This window comes from Chroicocephalus ridibundus, chromosome 4 (assembly GCF_963924245.1).
Source record: "Chroicocephalus ridibundus chromosome 4, bChrRid1.1, whole genome shotgun sequence".
Taxonomy (NCBI): domain Eukaryota; kingdom Metazoa; phylum Chordata; class Aves; order Charadriiformes; family Laridae; genus Chroicocephalus; species Chroicocephalus ridibundus.
The window spans coordinates 40559345-40577480 of record NC_086287.1 but is presented as its reverse complement, the minus strand read 5'-3'; the positions used below and the strand labels follow the sequence as shown (position 1 = coordinate 40577480).

Below are 18136 nucleotides of genomic sequence, written 5' to 3'. Positions count from 1 at the left end.
AAAAAAAAAGGGGCTTTAGTAATTGTTTCCAAACATTTGGGTCTCAGAAAGTCAGAGTGGACACATATTACAAAGATAGGATATTAACTTATGAATTGTCCTATTTAAAAAACTATCATAATTAACTAACACCACTGTTTCAATGATCCAAGACAAACTATCTCCTCTTTCAAGCAAAATTGTGTAACCAGCCTGCAATGGGTTTACAGAGCATTCAACTAAAATACTAAAGGCCTAAAACATGCCAAAGTGTCATGATACTTTCTACTTTCTAATCTATTTAAATTCATATCATGCTGGAGCACTTCCCTAAAACGTGCATTATTCTGCATTAGCTTTAAAACTACAAGGAGGAAGTGTTTTAGAAACTTGTTTAACAGCTGCTTCACTCATAAGTTCACAGTTCCTGCAAAACAGGTATGTTTGTGTTCTCACAGAATATTCTTTTTTACTTTTATTAAGTCACCTGCAGGTCCAACCTTAAGCATAAGTGTATACATAAAGCAATAAATAAACAAAGCAAAACCAACCAACAGCCTCTGATCTCCGGGGCCCCCTCAGTTCTCTTGGCAATTCCTTGAGTGTTTTCTCTCCATTCAGCACCAGGATTAAAAAAAAGGGATTTGAAGGGAGAGCAGTAATAAACTAAAGAACTGGTCTTACTCTGGGGTGAATAGCAGGTCATCTCATTATTTTCCCCATAGGAATATCTTGAAATATTAAGAAAGAAAAAAAATAAGTTGCAAAATAAAAACATATCCCCATATTTAAAAAATGGTAAACTGAGGCTCGAAGAATAAAATGATTTAACCACAATCTGACCGGAGATCAAGTGCAAAGCAAAGAAGGGAAAAACTCAAGCTTCAAATCTTCTACCCCTGAACTAAAGCAGGAAAATCCTGTGGGTGGGAGATATTATGGTAACTTAGTTTTCTCCAGTCTCCACAACACGAAAGCCTACTTCTGCTCAACAGCTTAAAAGAATTCAAGATCACAGCAACAAAGATGAAAAGGTCAGACTAAACTCATTGCTCACACCGTGCACTAAAAATATACAATGCTATGACAAACAGCTTGATGAACACAAATGGCAGAAGATTGAACGCTGGCCTCCCCAGAGCTAGCACAAGTTTACAGACAGTTTTAAACACAAAATAATTCTGACTTTTCCAAACAAATATTTGAAAGTGCTAGCTGAGACTGAAGAAGCCTGAGACAGCACTCCTTTTTTTGCCTGACACTTTGTGCGCACTGAGAGGGGGATGCTGCTCTTGTTCATGCCAACACGCCCCTGAGCTTTTTCTAAGAAAGATGGAGTTTGGCTTTGATGTCTGCAAGAGGAAGTCAGAGCTTGCAGCTGGAAGATACATTAATAGGATAGGCACTGGTGGACTAGAAGGGACCTCAAGTAGGTCATACGGTCCTATCTCTTCACAGCACACAAATGAAACACACAAATTGCACCGTCCAGCTATCACTCAAACACACAGGCTTAAAATTAATTTTTAACGACCCTCTACATTAGGTATAATCCAGTCATCTGGACTTTGCAGAAATAAGAAAAATAGTACAGTCACAGCCACAGATAACTTGTTTAAAACCATCAATTAACAGTCATACAAAACATTTTGTTTGCCCTCCATTTCCATTATTCACTTAGCCTAATGCAGCTTAAATCTTTTTTTTTTTAATTACTAAAAAATATTTTAATTGGGTTAAGGGCTACTTTTTACATTTTATTTGGGTTAAGGGCTACTTTTTACATGTTTAAATAATAAAATAGTAGTTCTTCAGGCCACATCTTGAAACCCAGTGACAGTCCAGGGCTCACACGACCATCTCTGCAATCTAAAATAACTTTAGGCTTCTCGAAGTTGTCTTTGACTGGAAGAGCTAAACAGAGGCTATTTCATAAAGCAAGGATGAACGCGAAATAGCAGTATTCACAACATGCTCCAGTCTGTCCCTGACAATGACAGGGTTTGCAAGAAGACTACGTAAGAATGGTATGCCTATAGATGAAAACCGAGTTTGCTTCCTAGAGAAGAAGTGACAGCTTTATGTGCCTAAGAATTTTAGAGCTTCAGAAAAACATTATTAGTCTTACTGAACTCCTTCAGATGATAATCTGGCAAGCCTGTAAAGGCCAAATAAATGCAAAGACTCAGCCCACAGCTACAGGAACTTTCGTATTTTATTCACCACTTTAATTTGTAGCAAACTAAGCACTTTGTTTTCTGTCTTGAAGCAGTAGCATGCACAGATCTGGGAATTTAGCTGGACATAATCAGTTCCTACAAGTACCACCAACAAACGCAGTTCAACAATTCTTACATTGCCACGTAAGTGGCAGGATTTTACACTCAGCACTGCTTTTATAAAGCCTTTAACGTTCTCATAAAAATCTAACAGTTTTAGGACACAAGTTTTCATGCGCAAGATTACAGTTTTACAGAAGACAAGCTTTGAGCCTGAAACAGCTTGACAATATCCTTTCAGCTTGTTCATCAGATTAACTTTCTGTCACACATCAGATGAACAGCTTCCTTGGTTTCTTGCCCAATCTAACACATAACCCAAGCAATTCCCTTCTAAAGCACAATCAGAAGCAAAACCAAAAGCCACTGTAACATTCCATTTCTTTCTAATAACACATTCAGTTTGAAATTTTCATTTCTGCCTCTAAGAAAGATTACCCTTTTAGCAAACCATTTGCAGTGACAGGACTCTGATTTCAGATAGGATTAAAACAACATACTAGACATATACAAACCAAGGGGTCTGAGTTGCCTACAGGACTAATAATGTGCTATGGGTCCTTTCACATCTCGGTCACTGGTTCAAATTCAGCTTCAGCTGGTGATGAGTGAAAAGGAAGAATGAGGTAAGAACACAGTCATGAATTTGGCCTCTGTTCCTGCCTCAGCAACATATCCACTTGGTGCGCTTGGGCTACTCACCTACTACTCTTTCCTGCAAATTCTACAGTTGGAAAATAGCAGTAAGCATTATGAGTATCAGACTAATCCTAGAAGACTAATTCATTAAGGATTCCTAGAGTACTCGAGATTGTCATAAGTATAAAATATTGGTACTTTCAGGCTGTTCAATAGCTAACATGAAATAAATTAGAGGGGACTTTCTCAGGACACGTCAACACCCTGATGTTAAAAAAGAAAAACACTGGCTATATCTGTATTTTTTGATAGCAAGATAAACACAGAAATCAAATGCTGAATGGGCCTGAAATTCTGCTTTTTCTCACAGGTAGACTGAATGGGTTAAAACTGAAGCAAACTGGAAATCCAGAAGCAACCATATTATGGATAGGAAAGACGGAGAAACCCACATAGTGTGAAGATGCACTGTGCTCCCCCTTTATACAATACAGTATGTAAATGCTGTGTCAACGTTAGTCGACAGAAGAGGGAAGGAAGGGAGAGAAGGAAAGAAGCTTATAACCCCGGCATCCCTTGAAAAAACTTGGATTACCAAAGGAGCCTGCACTGCTGCTGTCTATGCTGTTCTTGTTCCGAGGCCAAAGGTTTCCATTTTCAACAAGTGTCATGCTGGCACATTTTACTACTTCAGACCCTTAACTAAAAACAAGGAAAACAACACACGCAGGAGCGCCAACACATTTGAACCCATTCTTGGGTTAAAAGGTGAAAAATAATGGTGGTAGAGAGTTTAGACACAACATGATAGCTTCATTAGTATGTTGTAACTGCTATAAAAATCATTATACCATCTCTTACATGGTCCTGATTTAAGAATACTATTGAACTATGGCTCATATACAGCACTGAGAATCTTTCACATTTGCAGGAAAATTTAGAAAGATTACAACTATTCCATGCTTTTTCCAAAGACTCTTCAAATATGTTAACCACAAGAACAAAATACGTTTTACTGACAACATATTTTGTTATTACTTCCACTTCAGGGTCAGCTATGCTTTTCTTTCAGAGGAAGCTCATACAGAGCAATTCCAAAGGACAAAGAAAAGCACAAGTACTGCAATCAAGAGCATTTCATGAGACTGTGCAACAAGTTCGTGCCAAGAAGGAAATCATAAAGATGAAAAATGATGCCTTCCTCTTCCAAATCTAGTTACCAAATTTCAACTCTTTCTGACATAGATAGGGAGCAATATTCAAGCAATGAACTTCAGAGATACTTTGTCAACGGATGGAGCCAACAAAAGCCGCAAGCACAATTCCAAAATGATTTAACGGGCCACGTTTTGCCCAAGCTCCTATTGACAAAATTATGAAGTAAACACATCAATCAGCATTAAAGCATTACATTGGAGATATCTGCTACTCTTTGACATTCTGTTTAATCTGTCTTCAACCTCTTTCTCTTGTCCATTGAAATGAGTTGCAGAAGTAATGTCAGCTTCAGCCACTGTTTAGTTGGTTTTGCCACCAAGCCGTTCTTGTGTTTAGTCAGACAAGTTTGAGAGCCCTGCTTGTGACCACTCAGAACCACCGTAAGCTGATCAGAACCACCAGAAAGTGCAACAAGGAGAGAAAGAGGGGAAATACCCCTATTATACAGAGTAGAAAGTCTACATGCGATTTCCATGCCTTTGCAGGAAAGATGAGGATTGCTTTACATCATACATTTGTGTCTATGCATGAGCTGAACTCTAAATAGCAAACTTCTCTGCATCTCTCCTGGACTGAGGGTACCCTGACTATTCTTTGCAAGCGGGGAAAGCTGAAATTATTATATTACTTTGCAAAACTTGATTCAGAATTATCTTTTCTTAGCACAATAAGTCCTCACTATTACCCAAAAGTGTGTGCTTGTCTGTAATTCTGTGCAGAAAAAAGAAACATGAAGATGAAAAGTAGTATATGGCATCACACAAAACTTCATGCTACATTCACACAATGTCGACACCTGCAATTTGAGGCACCGTACTTGAAAACCAGGTGAGCATAATGCAAGGGACGGGCCTGAGAATTCACTCTCCTTCATTTGTGACTGGGCTCTTTCTCTTTGGAATCACTGATAATCATTAGATAAGATCAAATTTGTAGCCTAACTTGTGCATTAACTCTAGCAGCAGCTTCAGAAGACTGAGAAAATAATGCTCTAAATGCATGTGAATGAAAGCACAATGCTGAGGAACACGTTATAGGACTGACACAGCTCGAAAACTCATTCCCAGCCCTTAGGAAGTGTCAGACCCTTCTAGTTAATACACTTACTTTCTTTTTATTTATAACTGGCGTTTCAGAGAAACTGAAAAATTATTTTTCTTCCCAGAGTGTTTTCTGTTAGGCTTGATAACTCGACTCTCGCAGACCCCTGTATTTCAACAGAAGACTGCAAGTTACAATGCAGATTTGTGTCAGTGTGGAGTTTCAGTCCTGATACAAGGGATCTCTTACCTTCAGACAGGGACAAATCATCAGCTGGAGACACCAGGTCTGCCTGGATCGCAACGCCATTGCTCAATGATGTGGTAATCTGATTCGTCAAGATAACCTGCAAACAGACAGGGAGAGGGGGAAGGGAAATTAATTTTTATAGCTACTGGAAGGCAGAGAGCAACCTAGGCGAGAGGACTGGAATCCTCCAGGCACAGCATCCAGGCAACCCTCTATTCTGACCTTTAGCAAATTCAACACTCAGAAAATATTGAACTACCAGAAACTGAAAGAGATAATTGCAAGAAGTGCAGGAAAAGGGATATTGTTAAAAAGATGAAATACTGAAAAACAGTATGTTGATATATAAAGCCACCTAAAATGAAACTACTGTTCTGAAGAGCTTCATTCTCCAATGAACCATTTGATGCTTCTTACAAAAAGCATCATTTTCTTCATAGGCAAATAGGAAATCTATTTTCCTAGTAATTTCCACACAGCTTATACACTTTCTTCTCCACAGTGTCGTGGAGAAAGGTGCTGTAGGGATACACCCCCACTGATCCGAAGCACAAAAGTACTAAATTTCACAGGGTTATCTCTATGCAAGAGGATTTTTCAGTGTTTTTCAGGATCACAAGATTCTGATAAACAACAGACTGTAGTACCCACACAGAGCTCTCCTCTGACAGCAGCAGCAATCGTCTTGTTTGCAAGAGATGAACAGTTTTTCTTGCACCTCTGAACATATACTTTTTCCTAGTAACATAAAGCATTACAGCACACACTGCGAACACCACAGAGAGAACACAGCTGTAAACACCATTATCTCCTAATGCTTTGGATCTCTAAGCAGCAGTACTTTCCGCAATTACAATTGGTGTCCACTTAGCAGACTGGCAAAAACTTCAGAAATTACTTTTTCTTTTTTTTTTTTTTTAAAGAACCAAAGTGATCCTTCTACTTGCACTGAGAACAGGCTCCACTCCAAACAAACTCTCTTTGAAATTAATGGCCTGTCTTCAGCTGTATTTGACACAGGAGGAAGGGAGAAAGGAATCCTACACATGATCCTACGCATCCTACTCTGAGGACGCGGTTTCATGATGCTACTGGAATAAATTAACAGCTTGCCATTGCTAAAAGGAAGAGGAATTTCTCTGCTCTTCCCTCCACTGTTCCTCCCCTCCCTATGGTCATGGCTTCCTCCTCCTTTCCAACACTTTCAGTAATGCGATATGACACACTCTCCATTTTCTTTTTCTCTTTCTCTTTCAAGATCCCACAGAAGCGGTATCAGATCACAGAGTCATAATGGCAGCAGTGCTGCTGTGGGGCTTTGCGTCTTCTTCAGGCAGCATGACGTGAGCTACCAACAGTGTGATAGAGTCTGAGACGTTTACCAAGACCATAACTCTTCCTCCCTGCTCTCGTGGGCCCACGCATCTCTGTGCTTGTAAACAGGCACCGCGGTGCCCAAGAGCTTTATGGCCTCTATCAACAGGACTAAATCGAAAAGTTTGTAAGTCAAATCTTCATCTACTCAACAGGAGTTCAAGACCTTCAGAGCCTCGTAGTGATGTCCGTCTTGCTCTTGTGCTACTGACTGCAAGCTCTGGACAAACTTCAGTTGGCTACCACCACCCTGCCCAGCTTAACCATAGGTTGCACCGTTTGGGACTGGGCATTTATGACCACTGCAGTGAACACAGATATAGCAGGTAACAGCCTTGTTTGGTCTTACATCTAGGCTAAGGTTCTTAAGGTACAACTTGCAATACTGCCAACAGCAAACACACAGGAAGCACATCGCACCCTGCTGCTGTTTCCCCCAGAGTGGCTGCGTGCACCTATAAGCACCCAAAAGCAAACAGAAAAGGGCCTGGCACACAAAACCCCTTGCAGCCACTGCTGGCTGTCCTGTTAATGAGATTACAAGATAAGATTCAATTTAATAACAAAAAAGAAAAAAAAGTCACTTTTTCCTTTCTTCTTGCCAGGGTACTTATCTTCTATTTTAGTGAGCAAGTTCATCCTTGTGATAGGATGAACGTCAAAACTGATTCAAGGCAAATGAAAGGAGTGGGCAGCCAAGAGTCAGGAGGGATAAGGAACAGGATGCAAGACCTTTTCTTAACACTGTTTTCACTTTGTTTTCACCGTGTCACAAAAAAAACACAGCCTCACCTGTCCATTGAGACTCTTCTGGCAACCATCAATATGGCAACAATATGGCACAACACTGAAGCTTTTCCTCGATCCGGTACTAGAAAATGTGCTGAAACAGAACGCACTAACGAACGTATACATGCACATGCACTGGTGGGGTATGAAGTTTTCATTGGCACTTTTGCAACGATCGCATTATTCACAAGTGTCAAATGCTCTGTAAGCAATGCAGTCATCCCAGACCTGTGCCAAAATAATCTTTGTACTGTGCCATCACTTATTTTATTATTTATACACCACATTTTAAAGAAAAGCTACCATGCTTAAGGATCTTTTTTAAATGAAAAAAAGACATGAACACACCATATTTCATACTGCTCTCCTTCAAAGGGAACTAACTTTAAAGGCTTCAAAAATCAAAAGAAAAATGAACAAGTATAATGCAACTGCATGTTTTTGTATCTGTCAGCTTTTTTGGCCTCCTCTTTAACCACGAACTCCACAGCACTGTTCACTGTAGGACTGTAAATCTTCTTTACCTTTTATGTTTAACTCAATCTACGCCTCTGAACTTAGATTTCAATTTCTGATGTGTCCTTCAATAACTATATGATACTAATATCCTAGACACCCTGTTACACTGTTTAAAAAGTCAGTTTAAAAACGCAGAGTCCTACCCAAGTAAATGTTCCTCTCTGGCTTGCTCTGAGGATGGGAATTAAGTGTATTCTTAGTTCCATGACTTCACTGATAGTTAAACATTTGCTTAAATACATGTTTAAATACTATCTTGAATAAGCACACTTCCTCTGAGATGAAGCCATATGCATGTACAGAATGCTTATTTTGGAATTCACTGAAAATTATTCTTCATTTCTGCAAGCCTGCAGAGCTAATGCAGAGATTCGGTTCTCCCATAAGTACAAGCCAAGAGGCTGTTAGCCAAGCACTAGATTTGACATCAAATTTCCTGTCACACTTCTGCAGCTTCACTTACTGCAAAATTATTCCATCAGATATTGGTACTCCTATTATCAAACAATTAATGCTTATCTTTGTGCACCTACCATAACACAGTTTGAACCTCACTCTGCAGGTGTGCAGAGTGCTCCAGACCCTCACTGGCCCAAACAAGCCATGGGTTGCTAACGAAAGAAAAAAAGCTGGCTCTTACTCAGGTCCGGTTCCAAAGAGAGAAGTTACGACACTCACATTTAGAGAATTCCTCTGAATACATACATCTATCTTCAAAATTTCAATCACATACCCTTACTGGAAAGTGCTACGATTTCTTTTTTCCCGGAGTAAAACTTAGGTCAAAAATACCTTGGCAGTAAATAGTGCCATTCAAACAAGACCCTATGTTTTCAGCAGTCCCCAATCCTACAGACGCTCAACTGGAAACCCTGAATGTTGATACCACTTGATATCAGTGTCACATCTAAAGAATGTATTAACTTCTCCCCAAAGTCTCCTTCACCAACCTGAAAGACACCCTTCCACTCCATTCTGCTATCCTCTGAAATGGTTCAGTGTATTCAGAAAGTTGCAAATAGGTGTCTGAGAGAAAGGTTAAGCCTGAGTGTAATTTGGAAAGAATATACAGGTAGACAAAGGAGATAAGGAGTGAGAGAGCTGTGTGACTCTCTGATGAGTAGTCACATTTGTGCATGGACAGAATCAGCTGAGTCTCACACAGTGATTCATACATGTGTGCACAGAATATGATGATAGTTCTGATCTTAATGATCCCATACGTTACAAATCACCCACATTATGAAGAAGAAGGTTAGAGTATCTCCCTTTGGTCTGCTAGGTGCCACACTTGAAAGAAACCACCTCTTGTGGCTAAACAGCGCCTGGAAACAGGCTGGGTCACAAGTCCAAGCAGGCTTATTAGAAAGAGTGCCTTGCGCTGAATTAGCAATAGCACTTCCTCAACTTTTCACTGGAGATTTGCCATTAAAGTACAGATTAGATTTGCCCTGTTTAGTACAGGAGACCTGCCAAGTTCTCAGCCTAAGTCGGTAAGGAAAACTTGCCTCTATTGTGGTTCCTTTTGTCAGATACTGGGCGTCATTACCAGCCAAGCATAGCTTCCACTTAAGAGGTTTGATGCCAATCGTGAGTTCATTATCTTCCAGCGGAACACTCAACAGGGAGAACGTTGCTACATGATATTTTAATGTTATCACATTAAAATACGTTGTATTTTATAAAATACCCGGTATTTTAAGAGGAGCTCCTATTTCCACCATCAAGTAATGGAACAAAATATTTTTGTTACCAGAGATACTTTCATTATCACTAAGGCACTAAGAGTCACAAAAAAATTACAGCTCTCCACATACAACTGTGTCCTGACATGCGCAACAGGTAAGAGGTTGTGTTACTGCTTTCTGTTTCTACCTTGTGATGACTAAAGAGCGTAGGGCTTCTTCAGCCAGTGACTGTGCATGAATGGAAAACATCCTTCACTGCTTAAAGAAGAGGGGAAAAAAAAAAAAAAGGCAAAAAGGTCAGCTAGACAGCTCAGTAACATTGGAAACTTGCCCCATGCAGTCTTCTGTGGAGATCAATGAACCATTGCCTTTAACCTTTCAGTCTATTCACTTGCAACTGGTTAAACTAGCTATTCAACAAAGGAAAATTTACAGTCCACAGCCTTCCAATCCCGACAGAATTACAAACACTGTAGAAACTCACTGAGATTCAAATTTCAAAATAATTTCTGGGAAAAAGTCTACTACTTAAAATACCACACAATTGACTGACCACACAATTTCCCAATCTTATGATTTTTACTTCAGCATAGCAACCTTAGATTGTAAAATAACCCTTTCTAACCACTAGAAGTGTTAAGACAGCAAGATGAATCCTTTTCCTTACTGTTAGAAAACCTGGAGATAAACACAAGGAGACAGTGGGAACACATTTTCAAGTTCCTAATTTTAGACTCCTTAAAAAAAAATGCCTAGTCTTATGATCACTTCCCCAATTTTTATAGGTGCTGATTCCCAGACAAAAATGGAAACAAGAAATTCTCAAGGAAAATAGTGTTCATGTTATAGACAGGTCATTGCTACCTCTAAGATTAATCCATAAGTCAACACTGCTGTTTATGTTCTCTTGAAATCTTTACATGTTGTTGAGAAAATAGAATCTCCTTCCACTGATGTGACTTCAGCAGATGCCAGTCAGAAGCACATCAGAAAAGTAAAAACACTTATTTAAGGTGCCTAAACTCCCAACACCCCCGTTTGCTGGGAACAGCACAGTTCCTGCATATGTGGAAAGCCCCTGCGGGTCCTGGGAGAAAGTTGGCCTAAGAACTGAAATATGACTACTTTACACGGAAGAATAAGCAAACTATTTTTTGTTTGGTTATTTATACAGTACAATTTTTCAAGTACTCCTCCTGCCCGTCCTAGGACCACACTGAAACTACTAAATCTGACTTTGTCATCCTTGTAAATCCAGTTGAGTAAATAAGTCATTTTCTGTAAACTTGTGGTCTCAGTCTCCTTGTTAGTTTATTGCAAAATTAAAGGGAGCTCAGCACAGAACTATCAATCAGTAACCAGCAAAGGTATAAAGTCTTTTGGAATGTACCAAGAGGAAAAAAAAACCACCACTCTCATGAAATGGCTGTTTGTTAAACGAACGGAGCAGAATTCCCCATTTCGCATGCACAGCCATTTAGGAAAACTCTTATTAAAGGCTTCCTATTGAGCTGGGAGAGCAAGCACAAGGACACTTGCAATAACCCCAAATTACTCCGCCCTTATTAGTTCATGTATTTTGTGGTTTTCACTGGTCTCAAGCAATGTCACTAGAGAGCACCAAATACAAGTGACAGTCAGCAGGGCTGGGATGCTGACTCTGCCTGCCAGAGAAGGAAGAAAAGAAGTTTTACTGATCCCCAGCCGTTCTTCATAGCGGTCCCTGAGAAGACTCCTCTCCCTTCCCCTGAAGCACAGAGCTTTTAATGAGGCATTCCAGGGGTCAGTAAGGGGTCGAGACAATGGTGACTATTGTCGAGGCACCAGCAAAAGGAAAAGTGCACCAAGCAATACCACAAGCCAGATGGGGCAGGCACCAACCCTGGAAACAGAAAAAGGGAACAGTGAGAAACCTGGGGTGAAGCAGCAGGCTTCAAACAGCTGTGAGAACCGCAGCCTTCTCCTTGGGAACCTGTCACAGCTCCTCCAGACTGGCATCAGTCTGCTCAAGGAAAAACCCTAAATTACCACTGTCTGTCATAGTAATAGGGCACTTGTGATCTTCATCTAAGCTACACACTGAATTAGCTTTTTTTCAACTCCTGTTTCTTCAGGGAGATTTTCTTCAGCATCAGTAGCCATTTGCCACAAAAGCTGTCAAAAATTGTCAACGACATCAGCAGGACTTGTACCTAATATTCACAAGGAAGAAATCTTCCTTAAAACTGTGCATTTTCAGTAAAATCAGGGAGTTGTAGACAGAAAAAGTGAAAGTCTGAACTGCAATACTGAGAGCTCTTAAACAAAATAAGTTTTAAAGAGAGAATTTCAAGTGTCCACAGCTATTGGGACACTCGAAGCTGCCTACTGCGGCAATGCTCTGCAGGGGCTCACCTCGCAGGAGAGTGGGCTTCTCTGGTGAAAAGCCTCTGCACAAATTGAGACAGTTCTGGGCTCCAGGAGCAAACCAAATATACTCATATCGCAACTATCACTATGAGAGGAGATTAAATATATACACATATCTTCATTCTTAGAAAATGTAAACTATTTTGGCTTGTATAAAGCAAATAAAGAAGAGAAAACCCAACAGTTTATCAACCCAAATCCAAGCAAATCACCACACCCACCCAGTATGAGCGGCCACCAGCCCCAGCATCTCAGGTTTCTGTAGGGAAGAATTAAAATAATGTCAAGTACTCTACAGAGCCCAGCCATCACAAGTAAAAAGCCTTATAATAAATGAAATTCCTATGTTCAAAGTCAAACACCACTTCTGGTGTTTAATCAAGGCCTAACTAGCAAAGATACTGAAAAGTAATTTTACATGTGGTACTGAAATGGTTGTAGCTAACAAAGAAAGCACGAAGCTCCTTCACGGCGGGCGTAAGCAACAGACAAGTGCCCACATTTAACAACTGTTGCTAATCTAAATCAGATGAAAGAAAAAGCACCCATTACAGCCATCTCGTTTATAAGTGACAGAGGCACAGGCTGTAACGGTGATGCTCACGTTAGAGGGAAGTAGGTAGATGTTTTCAGACACAAAGGCATAGCAGCTACCCTGACTGAAGGCAAAGAGGAGGCCTCTGTGCTGAGAGCTGTTCAAATTCACATCTCAACCAATGTCACCGGAATTTGGCATAATTCCCTGAATAACAGATATATACACACAAACCACTGGAAACCTATTGAGAAACACTTCCTAATCCTATAAGCAATCTAGCAACAAGTGTTGGCCTTGCCTCAGAGGAATTTCAGCTCTACCTATTTTCATCGCATCCAGGAAAAAAAAAAAAAAGCACAATTAAACAGAATAACAGCATAGAAACAAGAAAGTAATGCTTCTCTGGAAGGCACACAAAGTCCTTTTAAAAGATTAGAGACCTGTTGCTCAGGTCACATTGCTGCTAGCTGTAACCTTATTAGAGCTCCTAGGACAGGACTTCCACCTCCTGTTTTGCCACGGTATCTCTACCCAAGCTTCTCCTCTTTCCTCCCTCAGTGAGGTAATTCATAGCAGCAGAGGTCATTTTATAGTCACTGGATTTCACTGGGTATAAATAGGAGTCGGAAGAAACCAAGGAATCTTTCAGAGACTGGCCGCTGTATTTACATCCAATTTATCCTGCTTTGCATAGGAAAAGTACAAAGTTATGCAATTTTATTCCATAAGCCTTCTGGAGAAGTAAAGCGTCTATTCACATCTCTGCCAACTGCTTAAAAATAATCACAATGAATTAATAAAACTTCCACCAGAAGAAAAAAAGAAACAAAACAAAACAAAAGCACGCTGTTCTCAGGCAGCTACACGTCTTCAAGTTGAAATAGCTACCACCCAGCGATAGCCTAAAGGTCTTCAGCCTTTCCTCCTCTGTGAACAAGGAATGCAGCCAACACAAATGTAACCTTCGAAATCCGCACCGCAGCACCCTCGCGCTGTGCTGCTCGGCGAGAAAGGTTTGTGTGCCTGGAAGGCCTTCACATCCAGCGGCCTGCACAGACCTGTTTGCAGAGACATGCGTAAGACACCCCCCCCCCAGAGGGATTGCCACCCGCCTTCATACCCTGCCAGTTGCCCAGAGCTCCGGGTTGGTTTCCAGCAAGACCTTCCCTCTCCTCCACCCTCCCTGGCAGCCTCTGCGTAACGATGGCTTTCTGAACGGAGCTCCTGTGCCTAGCTCACGAGGGGCCACAGTAAGAGGCTGCTCTGACACCAGCTGCGCCAACGCGGAGTACCTCGCAGGAAATCACTGTAATCCACAGGCAACTTTTACAGCCAAGACCTTCTGCACTCTCAAAGCGGCCAACGGCACCACTTAAAAGGGAGTTTTCTGATGAATGCCAAATTGTCTTGTGAAAGAATAAAGAAAATATATTTCCAAATTCACAGTTCGCTCTTAGATCACACGCTGTTCTCAGCAACAGGGTTTTTGGTTGTTTTAATTGGTTTGTTTTTGAAGGATGGGGAAGAAACTGGGTTGTCTGGAACAGCAGCAAAGTAGTACAGAACTTCTGTTCTGCTCCAGCATGCTCCAGGCTGAGAGGAGAGCTGAGTACGTCTCCTACTCTTTAATAGGATCGCAAGGAAGTCAAAATTTATGCTTATTTTTTTCTCAATGAAAAAACCTAGTTTAGTTTATTGGCACTCATTAGCTTTCATTAGCAGATCAGAAAGCAGACAGAAGGATCCTTCCTTTCATTCGCTGAGTTCAGACCTTCTGCCATGCACCTACCCTGCTTTGTCCAGCACTTCAAATTTACCCAGACCTACATAAATTCTGTGACATTAAATCTCACTACCGTGTGATGGAATAAATGTATTGTTACTCCTATTGTAGAGACAGATGCTCAGACACTAAGCAAACTGACTAAAGGTATCACAAATCTTTACTACCGCTCCTAAACCCTGACTTCAAGGACAGAGTTGAAAGGGCTCATACTCACTTGAGCACTATAGGACATCTCAGGACAATGTATTATCTATCCAGCAAATTATATATTTATAATTCTTTGTGTACTTGGGGTTTATTTTGTTTAGTTTTTCTACAGCTGTCTATATTTAGTTTTTTCCTAACACCTAAATAGGAATATGAACCCAACTAATGAAATACTCCTAACAAAGGCCTATTTAGGGCTCACGGCCTATTTCAAACTGATAATTAGTGTACCAGCTTTTTTATTTGATTTTGATGCTTTGACAAGCCCATCAGAAAGACTGTTTATAGTAACATACACATGCAGATCTGGAGACGTATAGCATATAAGGCACAACTCAATCTCAATGTCATTAATTCCATTAATTCCTCAGATTCCTTCCAATTAATTCCTTCAAGCCTTCAAGGCAGCGGGTCACAGGAGACTCACTGGGTCTTGGATGCAAACTGGAACAGCTCAATGGGCTACTGTAATTTACAGCTTTGCTGAACGGCTTTTAAAACACTCTCCCTAGCTCCACCTTATCCCACACGGTGACCCTATGCCAACAATTTTAGAGGGAGGACAGTGTTAGTTCAGAGTGCTCCTCGGTGCCTCGTGGAAGCAGCAGAAAGCAGTTTTAGGATGTACTAGAAATCCCATCAACGCTTTGCTGTTCAATTCCCCTGCAATCCATACTTCCTCGCCTGCCCTGCCACACTGGAGCCTTTCTGTTTACTTTTTAGGCAGGCAAGAGCGGACTACAGGAATATTTGCTCCCCCTTGTCTATTCATTTAACCTTTACAGGCAGGTAGCTACTAACACCACCACCAGACGGCATCGCATGGCTTACATTGTTTTACACTCAACATACTCTTATCAGCATCACAGAAGTGGAGCGAATCTCTTCTAGCCTACGGCGATGTTAGAGATCACAGCTTTACACGACGCTTGTTAGAGAGTTTTCTTTTCTTGCTGTGTTCTGGTAGCTGCTGCCTTTCACTGAACATGTTTCAGACACAGACAGGATTTTTGTAATTATCTATGATGGCTCTCCTTAGATAATCATGTAGCTTTATTTCAGCGCACATAGTCAGTAGATCTTGAGTACAGGGTAACAGGGAATCTGGATATATATCTCCATCCCCCAATTTGCCCGAGGCAATTTAGCAGGTCTGTAGAGAATTAGGGTAGTAACTGCTATCGCTCAGACGCCTGACAATCAAACCAATATACCAATAATTTTTACAAAATGAGGAGAAGGCTATTAAGAAAGCAGGAGCAAACTAGGCACTGACAGCATTATTTAGTGCAACCAAGGCCCATTTAAGTGAATACTGTGCCCCTGGTGATTTCAAAATGCTCTCATGAGCAAAATTCAGTTATCATCCTCTATAGATGCATTGGCTGCAAAAAAAAGAGTGGAAATCATCCAGAAAACAAAACACCCAGCTGCTGAAACAAACAGTCCCTCAAGTCACCATCGGTTTCACTTCCCTGTGACCCAGGGCTCAGAAATGTATGAAAGAACATGTGAGAATGAACAGCTGCAAATTATATCTACTACAAGCTGTAGGTATATATTAACATTACATTTTAGACATTTTCATATACTGAATTGCATTTGCACCCTTTTCAGCCTAGCCTGCAATTTAGCCAGTAATTAATTTCTACCAGAAATGTTTATAATATTTCAAAACCATCAGTAGCTTCAGCCTCCCTTAAAATGCAACAAATGTACAAAATAAAGCAGGTACAGCTAAGCACACCAGTCTGAATGCTGAGTAGTATTTTTCTGCTGTACCAGTAACTGTTTTAATAGTCAACATCTTTTAGTCTCATCAGCAGGCTGAAATTGGAAGTTTTGAGATTTGTAATAGACCAACATACCTCTAACACAGTGCAAAGGAAAATTGCTTGGCTACGTTTTGTCTGTCTCCTAAACCTGCAAAGTTAGATCGAAAGAGCTTTAAATTTTAACATCCTTCCACTTATAATGTTCAATACATTTTTATAAACTAAGATATTCTGAAGCAATTTTTCCTAAAAAAAAAAGGCAACCTATATAAAATACACAATAGTGCATTGTGTTATGAAGTTTTATTAGCTCTTTTTGAAAACTGCTACAGCATTTTAGGAAGCTTTGCTTCTCAGGAGTTAGATTATCCTAAATTCTTCTTCCACAAAAGTAGATTAAAAAAAAACGGTCTACGAGTTAAAGATAATAGTCCATAATAAAACAGAAAAAAACCCAAACCCATGTGTGTGCATGACTGTTTTCCAAACATGTCTGATCTGATATTACCCAGAGGAAAGAAGAGGGGAGGGACATAAATCAGTCAGGTTTCTTCTCTTCAGTATCGGGGGCGGGGGCGGAAAAAGTATCTTGTGGCTCAAGATAGTCTGGAATTTCAGTGGCATTGTCTTGGCCTCTGTATCCTATTTCTTCTAAATCCTTTCACTAGGAAATAGAGTTAGTCAGTATTTCCCCAATAAAATTGCCGTTTATGTCACATTTTAAAATGATAAATTTCTATTTACCTACCTAACTCGCTTAAATTGGAATGTACTTTCCTTGGAAATATGAATCATTAGAAACCTCTTTGAAAGTTAAGGCCTAAGATGGAAAATGAACTCAGAAAAATGCAAGGAGTCATTTTTGTGCTGAGACCGCAGCATGACCCACCCCGCTTTGGCTTTGCCTAATACAGAAAAATAGTATTTGAGACTGTCCAAAGAAAATCACGGACCCATGAAACTATACTCAAGTTAATGTCTCGTCTCTTCAGATAACAACCCAGTCCTCAAGGTCACTGCTTCAATACATGCACAAGGCAGCACACCGTAAAGCTTGTTATCTCTTCTGTGTCGCAGGGAGGATCAGCCCTGCAGGGTTGTTTTGGCAAACCTTTCCCCAATACTAAAACAAATCAAACTAAGAGACTGATAATAGTGAAATCCCTGCAAAAGCAAATCAATTCAAACCCAAAGGTGTTCCTTTTCTTTTTAAAATTTGGTATCAATTTGTTTGGGAAGTTGGTGATCATTGAGAACAGCTCCACATCAGGTCCACCAGAATTACTGGTACCTCAGTTTTTATGTAATTATTTGTAAACATCAAAAAAAAAAAGAAAAGAAAAGAAAAGAAAAGAGAGAGAGAAAAAGAAAAGAAAAGAAAAGAGAGAGAGAAAAAGAAAAGAAAAGAAAAGAGAGAGAGAAAAAGAAAAGAAAAGAAAAGAGAGAGAGAAAAAGAAAAGAAAAGAAAAGAGAGAGAGAAAAAGAAAAGAAAAGAGAGAGAGAAAAAGAAAAGAAAAGAAAAGAGAGAGAGAAAAAGAAAAGAAAAGAAAAGAGAGAGAGAAAAAGAAAAGAAAAGAAAAGAGAGAGAGAAAAAGAAAAGAAAAGAAAAGAGAGAGAGAAAAAGAAAAGAAAAGAAAAGAGAGAGA

At 40.1% G+C, this 18136-nt stretch overlaps 1 protein-coding gene across 3 annotated transcripts in view; it reads right to left on the bottom strand.

Annotated features, from left to right (window-relative positions):
* The window catches only part of RAD51B (RAD51 paralog B), a 417762-nt gene that overhangs the window by 228601 nt on the left and 171025 nt on the right, over positions 1-18136 (bottom strand). For all 3 annotated transcript variants that reach the window (XM_063332869.1, XM_063332868.1, XM_063332870.1), the window contains exon 8: positions 5406-5502. In XM_063332869.1, coding sequence (XP_063188939.1) covers positions 5406-5502 — 97 coding nt within the window. The remainder of the gene's footprint in view (positions 1-5405; positions 5503-18136) is intronic.